Source organism: Sebastes fasciatus, chromosome 13 (genome assembly GCF_043250625.1).
Source record: "Sebastes fasciatus isolate fSebFas1 chromosome 13, fSebFas1.pri, whole genome shotgun sequence".
Classification (NCBI taxonomy): domain Eukaryota; kingdom Metazoa; phylum Chordata; class Actinopteri; order Perciformes; family Sebastidae; genus Sebastes; species Sebastes fasciatus.
Window position 1 is genome coordinate 29,467,251 of NC_133807.1, and position 23,242 is coordinate 29,490,492.

The window sequence follows — 23,242 nt, forward strand, 5'->3', positions numbered from 1 at the left end:
CACTCCAAAACAATGGGACCGGCTGCACACCTTGAGCAAATTTCACCTCCAAGCGGCCGCAGATCAAACGCTGGATGTGTGTTTGGCCTTCGCGTGTCCTGTTTGTCCATCGTCTGTGTTTGAATAAGTGTGGCTTGTGTGCATATATTTAAGTGTGTGAGAGAGGGAGAGAAAGTTGTCACCCGTTTTCCGCCACTCCCGTCAGTCCCTTTTTTTTTTTAGCGTGCACGTGTCAGTATGTGTATGTGTGTGTGTGTGTGTGTTTGGCCTGGTTCCCACTGCAGATTATTAATTAAGTTCTGGTAAGCGGTGCATGCCTCGCCTTCAGATCCACTTCCACTCTCTTTAACACACACACACACACACACGCACCAAACACACACACACACACTTCAAAGCAGCGGCACTCCACACAGCTAGGATTAAGAGGCGATTGAAGAGCCTGATACAGCCTCAAAGTGCCTTCAGCACAAAAATGCCTTTGGCAGGGCACAGGTAGTCTCTTTGAAAGTGCTTACACACACTCACACACACACAGTCACACACACATACATACACACACACATACACACATACAGTATGGCTGGGCTTTTAATTTAGCTCTGATTTTTCCCTTTGTATTTGGCACAGTCCTGCTGGGCTATTTTTCCTTTGCATGTACTATCCCCCATCTTCATCTATTTTCAGCCCATTTTTAATGTGTGTTTAGGTGGTTGAGCTGTATGATGTTGTGTAATGTTTCCCCGCTAAATCCCCCTGAGTGGCTGTAGGTAAAAAGGAATAGGCTAGTAGCGAGCTCTTTATGTTTTTATGAAACATCTGAGCCTGTTTGCGTGTCAATATGGCCATATGTTACTGTGAATATACACTCACATGTGTCATATACAGTGTAGAGTGTCACCTCATTACCTCACAGGCAATTACAAAGAGACATGTTTTCACTACTGAGACACATTTAAGTCTCATCAATGTCATGTTTTTTGGTGTTCGTGATGATGTTTTTCTAACAAATATAGGCTGCTTAAACGTGCAGTATAGTCCGAATATTTTTGCCATCATTGGGCAAACATTCCATAATAACCTTTCAGCATATTGTAAGTCAAGTGTTCTGAGAGAAAACTAGACTTCTGCACCTCCTCATGGCTCTGTTTTGAGGCTTTCAAAAAATCTAGTCCGTGACGGGAGACTTTGGCCAATCACAGGTCAGTTCAGAGAGTGTGCGTTCCTATTGGCTGTGCTCTGGCTGGTGGGCGTTGCTTGGTATTTCCTCAACTTGATCTCAATCTTTCGATCTTTTACAGCTAAAAAGTACACTACAAGACGTTTCTGAAAACATTTGAGGATAGAAATAAGCATTACAGTAACACAATATTGATTCATATTTGATCAGCGCTGCCTAGTTTGACCGTTTGATCGGAGTTCGCGAGTGATTGACAGCTGCTCAGAGACGGCAAGGCTCCAGCTTGGCTCTGATTGGTTGTTTTCCTCCGGTCTGTGAAATCTTGCAGATGCCATTAAGAGCACCAGAGGACACAGAGGCACATGATTTATTTTTCAGATTACCTGTCTTATGCACTACTGTCAGGATATAGAGACTGTTTTATAAAAAATAACTTTTTTGAATCATATTTGCTCCGTTTTCTACCCACTGCTGCTTTAACTACCACAGTGTCACTACAACTAAACTGTTGTCAAGACGGAGCAAAGGGAGACAACAAATGTGTCAGCCGTAAAGAAAAACATGGAAAGACTCCATTTGCGCCCCCCCCCCCTCTCCCGCACACATCTCTTTCTCTTTCCTTTTTCCACACCCTTCTTTGTCTCCCTCTCTCTCATCAGCTGCCGTGTGGGGCCCCTCGGGGACGAGCGGGCTGCCACTCAAAGAGTCCTGGCGCAGGAAGACAGGCCGGTATCCTTGGTGATGGCTCTGTGTTTCCGTGGTGACAGGTGTGTCCGCTCAGAGCAGGGGCGGCGGTGTTTGTCAGGAAGTGTTTGGGATGGGGTGCAGAGTCCAAACGCTGCTCAGGTGTTGATGGCTGCGAGGGGTGGGGGGGTGCGTTCACAACGTATAGTGAGTTGTCCGTCTGTCAGTGGCTGTCAGGACGAGAGAGTCAAGCAGGTGTGTGTGTCTCATGGGTCTGTGTATGTGTGTTTTTATCTATAAATCAGATCATTTTAAATTTTTCTAAATAGATTTCTGGCTTTTTATTGACATTTTTTAAGGGCTGTCAATCGATTCAAATATTTAATCGTGATTAATCGCATTTTTGTCCTAATTGTACTCATTCAAAATGTATCTTAAAGAGAGATTTGTCAAGTATTTAATACTCTTATCAACATGGGAGTGGGCAAATATGCTGCTTTATGCGATTGTATATATTTATGATTGGAAATCAGTTAACAACACAAAACAATGACAGATATTGTCCAGAAACCCTCACAGGTACTGCATTTAGTGTAAAACAATATGCTCAAATCATAACATGGCAAACTGCAGCCCAACAGGCAACAACAGCTGTCAGTGTGTCAGTGTGCTGACTTGACTATGACTTGCCCCAAAACTGCATGTGATTATCATAAAGTGGGCATGTCTGTAAAGGGGAGACTCGTGGGTACCCAGAGAACCCATTTACATTCACATATCTGGAGGTCAGAGGTCAAGGGACCCCTTTGAAAATGGCCATGACGGTTTTTCCTCACCAAAATTTAGCGTTAGTTTGGAGCGTTATTTATGACATGGTTGGTACCAATAGATTACTTAGGTTTTCTAGTTCCATATGATGCCAATATCTTCACGTCTACGTTTAAAACTGAGTCCGCTACACCCTAGAAATCGCAGGTTGTGTTAATGTGTTAAAAAAAAATTGTGGCGTTAAGACAAATTTGCGTTATTATCACTTTCACTTTGACGGCCCTAATATTTTTATGTCTCCTGCGTTTGTTGAACATGAAGCTTTCAGGTTTCTGGAGTTTAAGTCGATCCCCTGAAAAGACTTGTCTGCCTTTCAAACAATGACCTACTGTACCCCCCCCCCCCCCCCCCCCCTCCCCTCCCCTCTCATCAACTCGAGCCCTAGTCTGTCTACAGTACTCGTGTAGACCTTGTCACCGTGCCGTACAGGCAGCCATCGACATCCCCATCGAATTCCAGCACTTCACACCTAATTATCCCGCTCCACTGTTCAGCCTCTCATTGAGACTCTGGCATCACAACACAGCTAGCTGAACGGAGGCAGATCTTGTATTAGACACTCACGGTCGTTGCTTCCAGCTGGCTGGCTTCGCACAGAGAAACGACCGAAAACAAAGAGACGGGCGCCGCTCAATAAACTCCTAACAACAACCTTCATTCACTCTTATTCTGTCTCCAGCGCGTTGTGTCTCCCAGCTTCTCCCGATCAGTTTTTTCTCTCTCCCTATAGCTAATTGGCAGCAACGTTTTAATTCCCCCCCACCCCCCACCCCCTCTTCTTGTTAAGAGATGAATTGTTGGCATGGGATCAAAGGGGAGTGGTGCCCACTGTGCACCATGCCCGTCACTACCTGCTGGCACACATGAGCGTTGGGACTGGCGCCGGGCCAAGGGGGCCACAGGCCTGCGCCGCGGGGACACGCTGCCAAGAGGCAGAGGTCAACATGAGTGTGTGTGGGTAGGTTGGGAGGGTAGTAGTGTGTGCTTCCTAACAGAAGATTCGATTTCCCTCTCTCTCTCTCTTTGTGTCTCTCTATCCGTCCGTCTGCATATCTCCTCTCACACTCCCCTCTCTCTTCTTGTTGCAGACCAACGGCAGGTTGAAGCAGATTGAGAAGGAGTACAGTCAGAAGCTCGCCAGGTCTGCCCAGGTAATCAGTTTTTCCCTTCCTTTTCCCTCCTCTTTCATTTTATATTCCCGTTTTTCCACTGAACTGCTTGAAAGATTGGACAAACGTACTGATGGGAGAGGTGAGGAAGCACATATGAAAACACACAGCAAGCCACCCTGCCCTTTACCCTGAAGCAGATATGCACAAACACACACACACACACACACACACGCGTCCCATATCTGGCACGAGGTTTGTGCAGAGCTCAGGCAAATACGTCCACACATAAAACACAGAAGATTGTGTTACATGAAGAATATCTAAAGCTCTGCTGTCTGGCTTTTCTCTCAACCGTTCCTGTTCTCTCTCTCTCTCTCTCTCTGATCTCCGTGTCCAGAAGGTGTCAGAGGTGAAAAACTCTCCTTCGCAGCTCCAGCAGAGTTGTGTGAAGTCAGGACAGGTTATCAGGTCTCGTATCTGATGCGTTGGGTGTTTTGATGATACAAATGTTTGCCCTTAAAGCTGCAGTAATCTTTGTTTATATAAAAGGGAATCAAATACCTGAGAGTAGTGTGAAAGGGGTCGCTCGTAGGGAGCTAGAAGGAGAGTAGATATTAGATAGGTGGTCAGAAATGGGAGCTACGGAGTCTGTGCAAGTAGCCTTGAAGCGGAAGTATAAAGCAAACCTTAAAGGAATACTTCGCCTTTAAAATAACCATTTCTATATCAATTACTCACCAAGCGTAACTTTGTTTTTCTGGCATGCCTCCACGGCGAACGGAAAATCAGAAAACAGAGCAAATCCTTGATGAATTGAAGTAAATGGAGGCCAGGTTTAACAGCAGCAAAACTACAGTATATCAAACTAACCCATTTACAAACTCGCACGCAACTCGTGCAGTATAATCCCCGTCCTGTTTATCCAGTCATATGCTCAGTACTTCCCAAACACATGCTTTTCGGCCTAAATCATACAATTTAAAACACTTGCGCCTCTTCGTCTCATGCTTGCGTAGGCACGCTGCAAATCCGTGCATGAGACGGTAGTGGAGGAAGTGTTTAAATAGGAAGATTTAGGCGGAAATGCATGTTTGGGAAGTACTGAGAATCCGACTGGATAAACGAGACTTGGATTACACTGCACGAGGATGTGTGAGGGTTTGTAAACAGATGTTTTTATTATACTTTATATAGTTTTGCTGTTGTTAAACCTGGCCTCCATTTACTGCAATTCGTCAAGGATTTACTCCGTTTAAGGATTCTCAGTTCGCCGTGAAGGCATGCCAGAAAAATAAAGTTTTCTGCAAGAATTCAAGGTATAACGCAGTCAGTACTTGAAATACAAATGATCATTTTGTGGGTGAAGTATTCCTTTAAAAGTTAAAGTCCCTACTTATATTTCACACACTTACACTGTTACATTAGTCCGTTCACTGTGCACCAGTATCGTCCTCCCCTTCCTCCTCTCTCCTTGCCTCTGATACCTCTTTACTCCATTACCTGTTTCTCTTCCTCGTGTCACGGCATCGTCTGTCCACATGTTTAACATCACTGCTCGTCTCCTCAGACTGAGCCCTTTTAAAACTGAGGTAATTCTGCTCTCCAACCAGGAATATAACTTCCCAGGACGCACTCTGTCATTCAGCAAAATGTCTCCGAAAGTTCAGGCGGCTTTTACCTCTCCAGTTTAAAAGATCCAAAACACCCTAAGTAGTGTTTACATTACAAAAGAAAAGAGTTTTCTCCTTGATTATGTAGCAGGGTAAAATATCACAATCATTTGGCCGTAATTGCACCTCGTTACCCGAAGAGGAGATTCAAAAGGCGGGAGGAGGGGTGCGGGGGGGGAGATGTTGTTTTTCTTTCTTTCTTCTCCTCTTTAAATCCCCCCATTTTGGGTCGGCTGGCAAAGGCACAGAGTTGAAAGCGGGGTTGACAAGCAGATGTTGTGAGAAAACGGTAGCTTATTAGGTTACACAATGCACGACTTCAAAAGGAGTCGGATGCTGTGCGAAAGTTCAGCCGTGTTTGCCCGCTTTGGCGGTGTGGTGCGCCGCCGCAGACAAAGCAACAAGTGATTAATCCTCTGTTTTGGGGACACAAAGCTGGCACAGGTTCAACAAACAACACTCTCTCTCTCTCTCTCTCGCTGACATTAAAGAAAAGTCTGCGTGCGCAGAATTCAACACCTGCAGAGGGTTCTGCTGAAGGTGTGGGGTTTTTTGTGCAAACATATTAATATGCGTGATTAATGCGGGCTATTTGTCGTGGGATTGGGCGGCTTTGTTTTAAAAGGTAAAGGTGGATTGGGGGGGGGGGGGATTGTTGCCTACCCCTTGGGGCAACTCAGTCAAATGTAAACAAGAGGTCTTTGAACCTCAAAGGCTAACCCCAGTTGTTAACCCTTCAGTGTCTGACAGGGGGCATCGCTCTTGAGCTCAACTGCATGGCTAATAACCCAATTAAAAACATACCACGCCATACATTATCCTGAGGGAACTGGAGACGCAGCACGTAAGGGTAGATGTTTACGCGCATGCACACGCACACACAGCCCTTCCTCTTGGTTTTGTCTCTTCCTATCACACACACACACACACACACACACACACACAGACTCTCCTAATTAGTGTCTCTCCAATCCAATCCAGTGTGTTAAGCGTCTGGCTGTGAGTGGTCCTCCTGGGTGACCTGTGAACCGAACAGGGCCGTGCTCTCTTCCCCCACTTAATGATCAGGCTGCAGTGGGTGGTAGCTGCGGTAGCTGGTGGGAGATCATTACTTTATCCCTGACCGTCTCACCGTGGGAGTCGGTGGGAGGTGGAGGGAATTCGCCACGGGAGGCACGGTGCACCTTGTACTGGAAGAAAGAGGTTCAAGTTCACAGCATATGCAAATACACCTCATTTATTTCAGCATAATGCCAGTTGTTAAGTTCCACAAACTGCGTTCACGTGTGACCTCTTAGGCATGTATTAACCAAATAGGAACTGTTGCAGTATTTATTCGAACGTAGAGAGATGAACCCACAGAGAGTCATCACCCGACGCTACAGCTCTCCTCACTTCTACGGGGAGTTCTACTGTTCATCAGCGCTTTGTTTTGGTTTAGAGCTGCAACGATTAATCGATTAATTGTCAGCTATTTAAATGAATCACCAAATTTGAGTAATTTTTTTAAGAAAAAAAGTAAAAATTCTCTGATTCCAGCTTCTTAAATGTGAATATTTCCTGGTTTCTTTACTCCTCTATGACAGTAAACTAAATATCTTTGAGTTGTGGACAAAACAAGACACTTGAGGACGTCATCTTTGGCTTTGGGAAACACTGATTCACCATTTTCTGACATTTTATAGACCAAACAACTCATCGGTTAATCGAGAAAATAATCAACAATGAAAATAATCGTTAGTTGCAGCCCAATTTTGGTTTTACAACCCCCAAATTTACAGTTTTGATTCACTCTCACTGCTCTCATCAGTGTCGTTTCCAGACGTAGAAGGAGACTGTTTCAGTGGAAAAAGCTCTGTACGTACCTGCCGAATACCAAATAGCAGACAGACAGAATTAACTGGTGAACATAGTGGAGCATTTAACAGCTAAAGAGACGGATATTTCCCTCTGGAGTTGGTAGAGACCACAACAAAGCTGGATGAAGAGTGAATATTGGACTAAGTTGCTCCAACTTTACAAGGTGATGATATGTCAGCGTTGTGTTTGCAGATCGTTTTGTGGCTCCCAAGTGGCCAAAAAGTTCAGTTAATGCAGGTTTAAAGGTTCTCTATACGATATCCAGAGCATTAATATAGCATCAATCAACTAGCTCCCAATCCCCAATATTTAGCACCTTTAACCTATAAAGTCACCCATCCCTGAGAGCAAACCATACAATCATTTACCTTCCTTCTGGCTGAAAATTAGTGATTTTTAGCTGCAACTATTATTTTATCAATAAATCAATACATTTCTTGAATAATCAATTAAAAAAGTTTTTAAAAAAAGGCGAAAAATTACTTTTAAAATGTTGCAGATTTGATTTCTGTCATTCAACTAATGGATTAATTGACTCATCATTTTAGATCATGTTTTGGTGTACGACACTCTTTGGATGCATGATGTGCATGCCAAACCACAAAACAGCCGTTGATGTCTAAAGACCGTAATTATATATTATTATTTTAATGTCACTTCACCTCACTATTTAAACGGCTTAAAGGTCACATATCAGAATCATTTTCAGGTTCATACTTGTATTTTATGTGTCTACTAGAACATTTAGTTAAGGAGAGGATAGGATGAACTTTATTAATCCCCAAAGGGGAAACTGGTTTGCCACCATAAACAAAGACAAAAAATCATCAAAGACAAAGACACAACACAATACGTCAACTACACAATAGATGACACCACGCATTGAAGTCATTGAAGGGAAGTACACAGTTCCTTTCCAACAACGATAAGGGGTCGGTAAAAGCTAAGTATATAGTCATAAAAAGCAGATGTTTACATGCTGTAATGTTAAAAGAAACAATACTGTCTGCCTGAATATATCTGTATTTACCCTTTTACCTATTGTATATTTGTGACATCACAAATGCACAGAGATCCTGACGGCTCGTTTTCAGGCACAGTTTCTTAATACGGACTGTGTGTATTTCTCCATGGGTTGAGCGTTTCGATACTTTCACAGTATTTATATAGCACTTAGACCTGTTTTATAATAATAAAAAAAAGATATGAAAATCTCACTTTTTACAATATAGCGCCTTTAACAAATCAGAGATCTGGAACCAGGCGACAGCGTTTCACCATCAACCACCACGTTTTGCAAAGCCTTCCCTTTTCTGTGGTGGCCATCGTTTTATTGCCTTATTTATTCACCTTTCTGTTTACTAACAGGTGAATAAACAGACCTGCTCATGAACCTCTGGTTCATGGAGAGGTAAGTCTGCCTTCAGCCCTAAACAGAGCTGCTAGCAGGCTGGGGAAATAGACAAGTCTCACCAGACCAATTACAGACTTAAAAAGGCCTGGCTGGCTATCAGACAGAAAAAAAGGTGCTGTGGTGTGTATATATACAGGAATAACAAGACAGACAGCTGAGTTCACTAGGTTCGAGCGCCGCCAGCGCCTGGGGCGAAAATGCAGGGAATCCATATTGTAAAATAATTATTACGCCCAGAAATGATGTTCCCATAATAATGTGTCATTTGTTGCTTTCATGTGGCTTTCCTGCTGACAAAATAAGCCTAATCTCCCTCTCATCTCTCTCTCTCTCTCTCTCTCTCTCTCTCTCTCTCTCTCTCTCTCTCTCTCTCTCTCTCTGTGGTCGACCCGCACCACTCTAACTCCCATACTCCCACACAGTGCAGATTCCAGCAGGGTTTGGTCCTCCGGAGTTTGAACACGGTAAACAATTATCTGTCTAGCCCAAAGCAAGCAGCAGCACTGCCCCTCCTCGCCCACCTCTGTCTCTCTCTCTTCCTCTCCCTCTCTCTTTTACTCTCCCTCTCTCATTTTTCCTCCGCCGTTCCCTGACAGTGGCTTAAATAGAATGTTAATTTTGACTAGAGGATTTCAAAGCCGAGGCAGTTCCTTTTCATCTTGGCGTGCACCGCAAGTTCACCAACACAAAGTCACTCCGCTCTTCAAAAAGGAAGTTGTTTTTTCCTTCCTGTCTCTATTTTTTTTTTTACCTCCCTCTCTTCTTACTCTCTCTCTCTCTGTTTTTTCTGTGTCTTCTGTCTCAAAAAAGACACGAGACATGAGACTGTGGGAAAAAAGCAGCTTTTCAAGGTGATTGTTACCGCCGTCCAAACCCGTGACGAACATGTTTTCCATCTGAAACAAGTCATTTTGTGAGACCGGTGAAATGAAGCAAATCGGCGTTGTGTTTAGTGAACATGTTCTGCATCCGGCAACAGGTTTTCTCTGCACTTTGATTATTTTAGTGTCACTTGTTTCAAACATAAACATAGAAAAAGTCAATATAACTTCAACTTTTTCAACTTTTTTCACTCTGTTATTATAAACAAACAGGATCTATACACATGCATTATGTATGGAGAGATGTCAGAGTGAAGGGTCCGCCTCACAGGATGATGCCCTGAGCAGTCGGTGGCTTCGGTGCCTTGCTCGAGGACACCTCTGCGGGAGGCAAACTGGCATCTCTCCAGCTACTAGTCCACACTCCGTACTCGGTCCATGCAGGGTCGAGTCAATCCAGGCCAAGTCCCCAGAGACTGAGCTACTGTTGTCCATCTGTCAATCCTCGACAAATCAAGATCTAAATTCAAGCATTCATTTTTTTTCCTGTCTCCTCTTCTCACCTGTAGCTAATTGCGGAGCTGCAGACATCCGTATGTGACTCAAAGGAGGAGGCTGTTCGTCTGCAGCAGGCGATGGAGAAGCAGCTGGAGGAGTCTAATGTTCGATGGGATGAGGAGAGGAGGACGATAACTCACCATGCCGATTGGGCCAACAAGGTCAGTGTTGACCACTTAATCATACTTAATAACTGCATCTATCAACATTGATGATATGAGAAACAAAATGACAGTAGGGGTATCTGTAGGTGAGGAGAACAGAGCAATATTACTTATTATCAGAGTTTGCTGCAGCATATTGTAGCCGAGGCACTATACCTGAAATAAAGATCAACCCCGAGGACATAATTACACTTTTAGGAAATATAATAAAAACTTCCAGGGCAAAAAGAGCAGTGGTGCTGCTCTGTCTGATTCAGCTCAGCGGTTGATAATGATTGATTGATCACAATCTATGCTGATTTGCAGCAATGAATCAGAGCAGCACGTCTCAATTTTGTGAGAAAAGAAAGATAACTTTTCTGACTTTTTCACGTTGGGGGGAAAAGCACAAAATCAGTCACGTTAATCTATACTTGCCAACCCTCCTGATTTCTCAGGAGACTCCCATTTTTCATTGCCCTCTCCCAGTTTCCTCCCAGGGTCACGATTCTCCCGTATTTCTCCCAATTTATCACATATTTTCACTCCTTTTTCGTTATCTCAACCAGTTTCTGGCGCTGTATCGCGTGTATAAGCCCTTCTCTTTCCACCTGTACAACAATACAGCTACACCTAATGTTGTTTCTTGACAGAAGAGAGCTGCTCGCGATACAACGTGGTTTGCTCGCACATCACAGTGCGCGGTTCCCTGAAGTTGGGCTTAGCTCGACACAGCGAAAAGCCGCCTTGGCCTGGTGCAAGCCATTGAAAATAACGGGTTTCCGAGCACAGCGGTGCCATTGTCATGTTGTTGAAGGGCCCTCAGTGAGAGAGAGAAGAAATACTCAAGCAGGGACTCCTTTAGCTGCGAGCAGCCGGCTCGCCGTCGCAATTTTGAGAGCTGTTGAGAGGCAATAGAAATGCTCCCAATCCCATATGTAGCCCCTTTAACTCTTTTTACTTCAGTACATGTAAATAGACGATCAGCTGTAATGTAGGGGATTAAAAACGGTACCACTGGCAGCATCTGCACCAGCTTTCTTCAAGGTCTTTGCCATTTTATCAGTTTCTCTTTTTTCTTCCGATCTCCTTAATCTCCCGACAGTCTTATATACTTCCTGCCCTGTGTCAGTGGTCTCTGTAGTGTTCATCTGCAGAGGCAAACCTTTAGACTTAGAGAACAGGGGGGGGGCGTCCGTCCGTAAACTACATCCTTTAAAAAAAGCCTTGTCTGGATTTGACTTTTATGGACTAGACACGGGTCTCTTTTCTTTTGTTAGAGCACGGTCACAGTTTGTATGCATGCGCTCTGTCATTTTTATGGCGAGCTGCAAACTCCACAGTGTCTTTAAGTGGCTTGTGTGCTCTGTGTCTGGCTGAACCTTATAAATCTGTCTGCTGCACCCCACTTCTTTAGTCAGAGCCTCTCTATATATCAGGACTGTCATTCTCTTTCACCGCGAGCATTAACCTTTTTATTTCTCACCGGTTTATTGTCCTGATTAAACTTCACACGAAGAGCAATAATAGCTGATATAATTTAGATATTAGTCCATGTTTGACTTTGATGTGCCACTGTGAAATAACTGAGACACTATATAAGTAAAAGTGGTCATTTAACATGCCATAGGTAGCTGAAGTAAGCTATAAAACACTGCTGTCATGCCTGTAACTGTCTTACGTACAGTGCAACCCTGTTTTAAAATGTAGATAAAACAACGTTTCTTGTGCAGATTTCTCTTTTGGACTCACAGGATCTTTTATTCTGCCTCTTGCCTTAGCAACCAGCCTGGGACACAGTGGCAGTTGATTGGGTGTGGCCCACTAAATAAAGAGTTGTTGTGTCTGGGCTCAGGACATGCTTCCAAACACAACCTTGTCTGTTTGTGGTTTGCAGCTGCCTCATATAGTCAGATCTGTGAGCCTCTCCCTCCAGGCCCTGGTAGTTGAGTTTGCCATGTTATGATTTGAGCATATTGTTTTATGCTAAATGCAGTAGCTGTGAGGGTTCCTGGACAATATTTGTCATCGTTTTGTGTTGGTAATTGATTTCCAGTAATAAATATAGACATACATTTGCAAAAAGCAGCACATTTGCCCACTCCCATGTTGATAAGTGTATTAAATACTTGACAAATCTCCCTTTAAGGTACATTTTGAACAGATAAAAAAAATGTGATTAAATATTTTAATTGATTGACAGCCCTAGCATATATACATGGCCTTAAATACAGATCAATAAGATAGCTTCCTGAACAGATTTGACGATCAGCAGATGGATTTATTTGTAGTTAGCATTTGAAATCGTGCTAAAATCACATGTTTGCTATCATAAAATCCTGCGGTTGTTTCGTTTGCTTTCACACCACAAACCGACGTCATCTTTCCAGGCGGTCTTGGTTCGGTTGTTTGGTCTGCACCAGAGTTTGAATGAGCTTTCACACCAGCACATACGAACCGTACTAACCAGGTAAACGGACTTGAGTTTGTTTTAACCGAACCAAACGGGTTAAGTGTGAAAGCGACCTAAATGGAGGACAAAAACTACAGAAACATTATTCTATAACGCAGTTATACACACTTAGATAATTCATCATTTATTTACCATCATTTACATGAAATGTTTGTCATGTCATGGTGTTTCCTAGGGAGACTTGGTGACACTGACTCTGGCTAAACTTGTCCATACAGTAGCTCTGTTGTTGTAATCTAACTGTACCATGACACAACACACACACGCCGTCTCCCCTGGCTGTGTAACAAGACACAGGCCTTGGCATCTGTGTTGGGAGCAGACAAAGGCTTTCTGTTTCCATTATCTGTGTCCTCATTATTACGATCCCCCCCTGTATTAACCACACACTAATGAGACTCCAATTAATGGTTGAATTGCTTATTAAGGGCCAGACGTGAGTGGGAGAAGAGAATCAGTGAGGGAGAGGAAGGTGAGATCGGTCAAACACCAAAATAAAGAGACAGAAAGTGGATAAATAGTTGGTGTAAACTTGAAAGAAAAGGGAGAGGAGATGGTACACAATGAAGAGGAAGAGAGGAGGAGAGAGAGGGAGAGCCAACAAAAGGATGGAGGAAGTGTGAGGATTGAGACAGCAAACAGAAGGACAAGGGAAGAAAGAAATGGCGGAGAGCTGTCAGTGGGCCATCGAGGGAGTGTGTCGCCTGCTGACATTGTTTCCATGCTGCTCACTTCAAAGGGCTCGGATTATGAAGAGAGCGAGGGGCTTCAGACAATGGGAGGGGAAGAAAATAACATCAAAGTTAGCCGCGCATTTGAATTGGGATAATCCCAAAACAGTTGTTCTGAATGCATGCTGCACCGGATCAGATGTCCCTTTTTTTTTTTCCTCGCCAGCCCCGTTCTGCCTTTTCTTGCCCGAATTTAGCTCCCTCTGTGGCTCTACTGTACTTGTGACTTCTTAAATGTGGGTGTTAACTGCAGAGACCTTTGTATCTCGTAAAGGCCTTTTTTTAGAACAACTGTAGTACAGTTAAGTATGCTCATTATCTGGGGTTTTTATGTATAAGTGACGTTTAGGTGGAGGAGTATTTTTGTGTGGGTACATTTAGGCATGAGCGCCTGAGTGTGTGCCGGCTTGGCGTGTTGTCACAGACAGGGACGCTTGCATTGCTGGCCCTTCTCAGTTTGAATAGAGTCCAGAGAGAATAGAGAATTACTCCTAAAACCCGGAAATTAGTTAGCATGTTAGCACTTCTGGTTCCGTCATCTGGAAGTCAATGATGCCTGAAATAAGGTCTGTGGTTAAAACAAGCTGAAGAGATTTTAACGTTTTATTCTGTCTAAAATACATCAGTAAATATCCCACTTGTGAATTTTGAAGCTTGTACGTGTCTTCAAAAAGGCGGTGCCTAACAAGCGGCTAAATGAGACTACTAAACGTCATCATGCTGACACATCCGCCTTCAGCTTAGGGGAGGTGACATGAAGTCATACGACCGCTTTACACTTCAAATATCGTAAAAATTGTGGAGATTATCTTGCAGAACAAAACGTGTAAGTATCATAAACGTTTGTTTGCCACAGAGCTTATTTTCTGCAATAATCCAAAACCCAATGGATAGATCCTATTGGCTTCTTGTCGAGGGGAACCAGGGCGATGCTAACTTCCTGGTTGGCCTACACAAATACATCATCCCTGCAGCACAGGAAATATACTAAATATCAAAAAGTGTGTGTCGCAAAACATTGCAGACGTGAAGTGCACAGGCTGGTTAGTGCGATGCCCGATTGTAGGGCACCAAGTAGCTTTTCTGTTTTGGCTTTCTGATGTGAACTTATACAAGTTTTTTTTTTTTTTATAATAACATTGAAAGAAAGATCTTTTTTTTATGTGAAGGGGCTTCTTGTACCGATGAACCCAGCTCTGCAGGTTTTAGACACTTTTAGCTCATTGTTTTTGTTTTTTTTGGTTCATATCAGAGGGCAACCTCCGGGTCTGAAAAGTGAAGCCGATGCAGAAGTGCCTTAAACTTGCATTCTCTCTAACAGCCAGCAGGGGGCGACTCCTCTGGTTGCAAAAAGAAGTCTGATTGTATAGAAGTCTATGAGAAAATTAGTCTACTTCTCTTGATTTATTACCTCAGTAAACATTGTAAACATGAGTTTATGGTCTCAGTCGCTAGTTTCAAGTCTTCTTCAATACAGCATGATGTTCATTTAGTAAATTATGATCCCATTTAGAGTCAGATAGACCATAAAGCAGAGGATGCTTTAGAGCGTGGCTAACCTTGTGATTGACAGGTCGCTACCACGGCGTTGTCCGGTCTGGGAGTTCTCCGTGTTTTCGTCTTACAACTTTAACTCTTTCGCAGTGTGCCTCCAAAGAGCTCCACCCTCTCGTGTCACTTCTGGTTGCAAATAACCAAGATGGCGACAGCCAAAATGCCAAACTCGAGGCTTCAAAACGGCAGTCCACAAACCAATGGGTGACGTCACGGTGACTACGTCCACTTCTGATATCTATGGTTCATATACAGATTGAATGGTTGTGAGATTCAACAATATGCTATGTGGACTAAACGTAAACACATCCGTCCATCAGGAACAGGAAGTTGCGGTGTCACACTTTGGATTGTAAATAAAGAGAAGCTGAGGTTATGTAAATTACCCTTCCAATGTTTCACCTTACTTCCTGTCTTTGTTTCCTGTGAAGGATCTTTCACACGGAGTCAGTTATATTTAGGCTACCAATTATCTCATAGTGGGCAAGGCAGGAGTGGGCAGTTATAATGCACTGGAACCAGGCCGGTGTCAAAGGACTGTGGAAGGTGAAAGCAAGATGAAAGCGTTGTATTTGCTTTCATGTGTCCAGTCTATTCATATCAGGTAAAGGGGAATGGGAACCAATATAGAGGAAGCCAGTGTAGCGCATTGGGACGCAGCCAGCGTTTGGGTGAGAGGATTATTCACCTTCCTGATGTCATCTGTTTCCCTACATGTGCTATCCTGGTAAAGTGTCTCCATTTGTGGATGTTTTTTATTTTGTTCTTTGATGAGACGCAGGGGGTTGAGGTGAATGTGAAGTTTAATCTCGAGGTTATTGGGATTACTTTAGCACATGATGTGTGCTTGTGTGGCCGTGTGCACAGGCAGTGTTTTCGCCTGAAATGTGCAGCTGCCAAATCTGAGAGAACTCAAGCCCACATTAGCCTGCCAAGAGAAAGGTACAAAGACACACACACACACACACAGGCCTTGTCTCCTCTCTCTCTCTCTCTCTCTCTCTCTCTCTCTCTCTCTCCAACTCTGTATCTTCGAACTCTTTCTGTCTCAAACTCTGCTGTCTCTCCGCACACATACACAAGCACACATGCTCACCTCGCCCTGCCAAAAGGGAGAGGTGGCTGGTGAATAAACAATGGCACTCCGCCCATAGTGTCACCCGCCTGGGCTTTGATCAGCACCGCTGTTCCTGCTCCCCACAGCAGTGCTTCCTGTCTTTCTGCCTGCCGAATGCCGCCATGCGCGCGCACACGAGCTCGCACGCACACACACACACAACTGAGCGTGTTATGTCTCATTCTTATACATAGGCCTACATATGCTATCTCTCTCTCTCGCCCATTTTTCCCACCAAGTCTTTATCTATCTTTGCCTCCAACTTGCACACAAACACAGCTTTGAGTTAGTGCCCTTGTCTCTTTCAATAGTGTTGCATTCTCTAACATACACCCACATACGCTCAGTGTTTTCACACACATACCCACACAAACACACACACACATAGGACGTTTTTGATCCAGGCCCATCATGCAGTAACTTCTAGTCAAAGAGAAGGTCCTGTTATAGTGTCCTCTGGGTGAAGTGACAGCAGACACATTACATAATGCAACAGTGACCATTGTCTCACTCTGTTTGAGGATGACAGTGAATATATGAGGTGCACTGTTCTTTGTACACGTTTGACAGTGTGGGGTGTGCATTTCTTTGTCAAATTTAGATGGAGTCCATGTGATCTCTTTTGTTTTTATGCATGCATACCAGTAACGAAGGCTCCTGTGTGCGCGCGCACACACACACACGGCCACACAAACATGCACACATTCAAGGGGGGCTCGTTGTAGCAGCTGCAGTTTGTCTGTAGTTCTGGTGTTATATATGCATTAGTTTCTGAGGGGGTTGAAAGGATGACTTTGCCTGTGGGAAGGAATGGCAGCAGTGGATCAAGAACAGGTGTGCTGGATACCCTCTGTTGCAGAAGCAAAGAGCTGCTTCAATTGTTGTGTGTGTGTGTGTGTGTGTGTGTGTGTGTGTGTGTGTGTGTGCGTGTGTGTGCGTTTGTCTTCTCTGTTCGTGTGTCTGTCCATGTCCTTCAACACATCCATGTTCTCCGTGTCAACCTTGAACTGCGCATTTGTTTACTGAAGTTTAAACCATCTGTGTTTCTTCCACTTTCTTTTTTTCTGTGTGTGTGTGCGTGTGCGTGTGTGTGTGTGTGGGCATGTATTCCTACTTTCACAGTTCATTTTTTACTTAAAGGTGAATTAAGACATGTTTCCAATATTAACATTGAATCAAATGGATGGAGTATTACTACCAATCTCACTGAGAATCAACACTTCAGTCTCTGTGCAGACTGTTTTAACCTTCAGACAAATCTTTGGTTTGCCTGTCCAATAAACCAAAACAGTGCCTCTGGCGTATTAAAGGAGTAGTTTGGGTGTTTTGAAGTGGGGTTGTATGAGGTACTCATTCATAGTAGGTGTATTACTTACAGCAGATGAAGGTCGGCACGCCTCCAGCATCGAGAAACAGAAAGGAGCTCCAACACCAGAGCAAAGCAATGTACTGCTGTGGATGTGGAAGGCAGAAAAACAGATTTTAGCCACCTTAAAGAAAGGCACTTGCAGATAAAGTTCACACTATAGGCTACACTGATATTATTAGTGTCATACTATTTGTAGAATTAGATTCCAGTGGCGGCTGCATAGGATTGTTTCAGACTTGTTTGATCCAAACATTTCCAAAAACTCCAGAGCGTTGTAAAGTCAAAATGTTTTGAAAATAGATATATGTAATCATTTTACAATTCACATCATGTTTTTATCTAACTAAATATTCTGCTTCAGTCCATATTTGTTGGTGTTTAGCCACACTGAATCACCTTATTCAGATTGAGGACTTTGTTCAAGGATTTGTCAATTTTTTAAGGGTAATGACGTCAAAAAATATGGAGCGGGGGCCTCAGCTTTTCTTAGATACAAGTAGAGGGAGCTTCAAGGAAAATAGGTTGATAACCACTGGTCTAGTGTAATTCACAAAGTCAGTGTGTTTGCTCAGTTATAGCTAAAATGATAACTATTTTGTGGAATCCTGGGTTCAGTCCATAAGGGGCTTATGTGGCCATTGTGGTCTTAAATCTTAAAAGGAGTGAGGAGACTGCGGTGCTGTCAGTGAAGCTTCACTCCAACCTCCAGTTCAGGCCTGTTTTCTCCTTTATATTAGCATTGGTGTCCGCTAGAAATGTCTCACCTTGGATCTGTATATCTATTATGTGAAGGCAAGTTTCTCTCTCTTTCTCTTTCACTCTCTGGCTCTCTTTATGTATCTGTGTTGTGAGCACCCATCTGCCTTCATGTCCATGTATACGTTGGTGTGTGTACAGCTCTACATGTGTGCCTGGCGTTGGCTGATTGATGACTTTCCCGGCTGTGGGCAGATTCCCGGCAGTGTTTGATCCGCATATCAGAGGAGGTGGAAGTAGGAGAGAGATAACATTCCAGGATGCAACAAGGGAACGTGGGAAGTAGAACAGCTCATAGAGACCATGCTCCGTTCTCGGACAACAAACGGAAAGTACTCATTAAACCACAGGCCTAATGCTGAAGTACAAAGCAACCGTGACGGCATAATGTCTTGTGCTTCCCGGGCTGTAGGCAGAAGTATAGTCAAGCTGCCATGGCACCTCTCTTGTATATAACACTGTAATTTATGCAACAGATTTCACTATTTAAGCGCTTTCTCCAAGAAATATGTCAATCAGATCCCATAGAACTGATTGTGTTGAAAATATAGTCAGCAAATGGCATTAAATTAAAGGTTATGATATACAAAACTTAAATTTTTCAATGAAGTTTTCTCAACTTCTCAATCAACTTGATTTTCCTAAATCTCCATTATTATTAAATCCTCATGTTTCGATCGCATTATCGTCTGCATGCACGGGGCCAACAGTAAGCCTCAATTCCTCATATCACTTGCTAGCTTTGTGCTACGTTTCCTTGCTGAAATTCCACTGTTACAGTATTGTGTGTTTGTTGTTATTTCTTCTGATTACAACGCAAAGAATCATAGAGTTTGATGGTTTAAATCTTAAACTAGTGTATCATTTCTGATGGGTTTTTACTCCACAAAGCAGTTTCACATCCAGGCTGTGGAGGTTGGACAGAAGTGGTACATTAATAGTCCTGTAGTTAACGGTGCTCTGTACGATATTCAGAGCATTAATGTAGGATCAAACAACTCTTTGCTGTGTAAAGATATAGTGGAGTAATGGCTACCCTCTGTGTGTGTGTTGTAATCCGAGCTTTCTCTGTGCCTACAAGTGCTTTTAGTTCTTGTTAAGGCCCAGACACACCAAAACGACTTCAAAGAACTAGCGACGACGAAGGCCGTCTGTTGCGTCGCCTCACGTCGTCTTTGTCTCAGCCAAAAAGCTGCACTCGAACACACCGCAAAGACTACAGCCAACGGCTAACTACCACGTACGTCCTGCGCCTGCGTGAAATGAAATAACTCTCCACACCAGCAGGTCACGGTTGTCTGTATCCGTCATTCAAAAAAGGCGGCTAGAAAACCCAAAAATTAGCTAAAACTGATGAAATTTGCATAAAGCTGCAGAGGTGACTTCAGCTCTCTAAAGTGACTCATTCACAGGTTTAAATACTGTAACAGCTTTTTGATTTTTGTGATGTAAATGACACTTTAATGCAAGCAGCAGTCAACAGGTTTCAAGACTCTAATACAGTAAAATACTCTCAGTAAGATGTGTTGTATACATGTATACATGGAGACATGTTGTTGTTGCCTGCTAATATTCATGGCAACTTGTGTGACATCAGTGACTTCCTTTCTGTTAACAACCTGAACATTCAATCCTGAAATAAAACCGGGATCTGTGTTTTATATTTTATTTTTAAAGACGAGAGTTTTTAGGCTGCTAAATTGCATTTGCAAGTTTTGCTGAACTTTACATCCATTAAATGCCACGCTATTTGATAAACAGAATATATGTATGTGAGCCCACACAAGTACACACAGGGCATATGGTGCATATTTCAGAGTTGTTTCCTATTCTCTTTCTACTGTAGCTCACAGCAGCTGAAAGAGACAGAGACGGAAAAGATAGAGAACAGTGTGTTCCCCCCGTGGGCATAGCTCGGTTGCAACATGTCTTCATTACCGCGGCAATTGTCTTACTATTTTCATCAGTACTAGGAAAGGCGCCTCCGTAACCGTGCCGACGTGTGTGCATATTGCAGTAGACGAGATAACTGTTCCGTTTGCCGTTCGGGAGAGTTTTGCTGCTGCCGCCATCACCGTATCCTCTCACTGCTGAAGTGCTGAAACGCATCAAAGCACTGAAAGCAAGTCGATTCATACTAATATCTGCGGTATCTTTCAGAGGGGCTGTCCTGGTCGACTTGCTAAACCACATCTTTTTATTCGTACACGCAGACAGCAAAGCAAAAGCAGAAGTTTCACTTCTCTAACACCTCAGGAGGGAGACCTCTCTCCTCCTCCTCCTCCTCCTACAGCTTCTCTCTTACACTCACTTCTTTACCTTTCCCACAATCCTTTGATAAAAGTGCAGATAAAAGAGAGTCTGTGCTCATCTCTCTGGCCATCCACCTCTCCTTGAGGTTAGCACCTCCTTTATTATTTACTATTAGATCAGTAGACGTACATGCACACACCGCCTTGTTCTACTAAAGCTGGTGTGTGTGTGTGTGTGTGTGTGGGCGCAGTCCACATACTGTGTCTTTGCTTATATGTCTGTGTGCTTCGTGCCCCTTGTGTACGTATCTGTTCTTACCCTTTTGCTTGTCAGTGAGTGTGTGTGTGTGTGTGTGTGTGTGTGTGTGTGTGTGTGTGTGTGTGTGTGTGTGTGTGTGTGTGTGTGTGTGTGCGTCCTTGGCTGGAGGCGGTGCAGTGTGAGGTTTTTCGCTGCTGTCTGAAGTCGTCCAGCCTCAGTGTCATTAGAGGATCTCTTTAATCCAGACTTTGGGAGAAACTTCTGACAGCACGCTGCAAATAGAAGGCCCCGCCGCACATGAAGAGCAGCTCGGCTCCTAACAAAACACCAAGTTTAAAGAGGCCCCTGGCCTTTTTTCCTCCTCCCACTATTCCCTCCCTTCTTTCTTCTTTGCTTTTTTTTCCCTGCCCTCTGTTGCTTTTACTTCACCCTAGGGAAACATGCTTGCCTTATCTGCGCAGGAGGACCACCCAGGAAAGATGACTCAGGCATCGGTGTGTCTGTGCGCCTGTGTGTTTGTGTGTGTGTACTAACACTGGGATTGCACACTCATTTGACTGAGTGTAGCACTCGCATTTTTCAGAACTTTTGCTGTTAATATTAATGCATGCCTACACCTGCATGAATCGCTCTGAGCGGTGTGTTTGTTGGCTGCTTGCGTGCGCGTGTGCCTCGCTAATCCTTTGAGCCAAAGTTTGGAATGAAAGGCAGAGGCACATTGCTGATGGAGGAGAGGTGAGAGAGGCCTTCAAGCTCCCCGACTGTGGGACCATCTCTTCACTCCGGCCACGTGTTTCTCTCCTTCACGTCCCTCCCGTCTTCCTCAGTATCTCGCTGTCTCACCTCTCTGAGCTTTCTCTTCTTCTCTTCCTGACATACTCCTCCTCCTCCTCTCTTATCTTCCCAGGCTTTGCATTTTGTTTACTTTTTCATGTACCTTTCTCTTTCATTCTGCAGCTTCTCTCCTCCACACCCCCATCCCTCCATCTCTCCCTAAGGAACTCTAATTTCCCCCCCTCTTCCTGGCCTGTTCACAATGATCCCACTCTGCATGACTGATAAAGACCATATCGCCCAGAGCATCTGGAGACACTTTAGCAGGATCACTCTACACACGGCCGTTCATGCACTTTCACACACTAAATACCATAGAAACAGCCAGCATCTTGTGTTTACGTGTGTATACAGTACAGATTTAAGACAGACTGAGAAAATGAGGGATCAATGATAAAGAGCCTCTCATTATTACTCATAAATGCTTTGAGAAATTACTGTATATGTCAGCCATATTTACAAATTCATGATCATCTGAGATTGGATTAAAGGGTGGGTCCATTATTTTAGTTTTTTTAGGTTTTTATATCATCCTGTGGCTTCCCAGTGGTGTTCCTTATGAATTCAAATCCGAACATTTTGGTCAACGTATGCATGTTTTAGCATCAAAATGCCTTCTAAGTCCTTCTAAAACCTTTCCCACGTGGCCTGACGTATGTTTCTGGATGATGCTGCTGCTGCATTTACGGTATATATACATCGTAGTCAGTGTAGTAACGTTACATACAGTAAGTTAGATGGCGGTCGGCACGCTCCCTGTTTGGAGAAGCAGACAGGAACAATGTACTGCTGTGTGGACGCCACGTTAGTTCAGAGCCGAAAGTCACACAATAACACAGACTAACCGATCGATGCAGCGGTAGACCAGCAAACTGCTGTGTTCCTCGAGCTAAAATGATGGAGTCTGGTCTGGTCTTGAAGACCGCAATATAACTGCTTCAGTCCCCCAATCAGAAAAGGGCTGTCTGACTGTGCAAGGTAAAGCAGTGAAAATATTCTAAATATAGCATACACTTTTCTTTTAGATGGCTAAAATGCATTTTTCTGCTGCTCCCGTCCACGGCCGATTTACTTCGCCGCCAGAGCGCACTTTCCGACAGTAACTGAAGCCGTTATATTGCAATATATTCAAGACCAGACCAGACTCAATTCACAAAACAGTCATTTTACTGTGCAGAACGCGGGAGTATACATCCAAACTAACCTTTTCAGTTATTTACAAACTTAGCACAGCTAACTTTGACTTAACTAGTGCTAGCATTCACATTATTGTGGGAATGCTGATTCAGCATTAAGGGTTCATTCCGCCAAAATAATACTTTCTGTCTAACGACTTATTGCTTTAAAGGTTCATTCCGCCAAAATACTACTTTCTGTCCAAGCACTTATAGTTTTAAAGCTTTTGTTCCAGCCAAAAACGACTTTCTGTTTAACGAGTTCATTCATTTCAACTTCCACCTTTGACAGTATTACAGTTTAGCTTCCTGCTTTTCTTGCAATGTATTTCAGCTCTTAGCTATTTTTGGGGTCATCCAGTTCAGCTTTCAACTCCGTCAGTTTTACAATTCAGTTCCGTATTTTCAGTAATTAATTTCAGCTGTCAGTATTCCCACGCATTTTCAGCAGG

The 23,242-nt window shown here is 43.6% G+C and overlaps 1 protein-coding gene across 2 annotated transcripts in view; it reads left to right on the plus strand.

The window, feature by feature from the left end:
* cep112 (centrosomal protein 112) overlaps positions 1 to 23,242 on the plus strand; it is a 133,763-nt gene that overhangs the window by 94,859 nt on the left and 15,662 nt on the right. For both annotated transcript variants that reach the window (XR_012596791.1, XM_074656745.1), the window contains exons 22-23: positions 3,781 to 3,843; positions 10,139 to 10,288. Coding sequence is in view for 1 of the 2 variants with exons in the window: in XM_074656745.1 (XP_074512846.1) it covers positions 3,781 to 3,843; positions 10,139 to 10,288 (213 nt within the window). In the remaining variant the exon portion in view is untranslated. The remainder of the gene's footprint in view (positions 1 to 3,780; positions 3,844 to 10,138; positions 10,289 to 23,242) is intronic.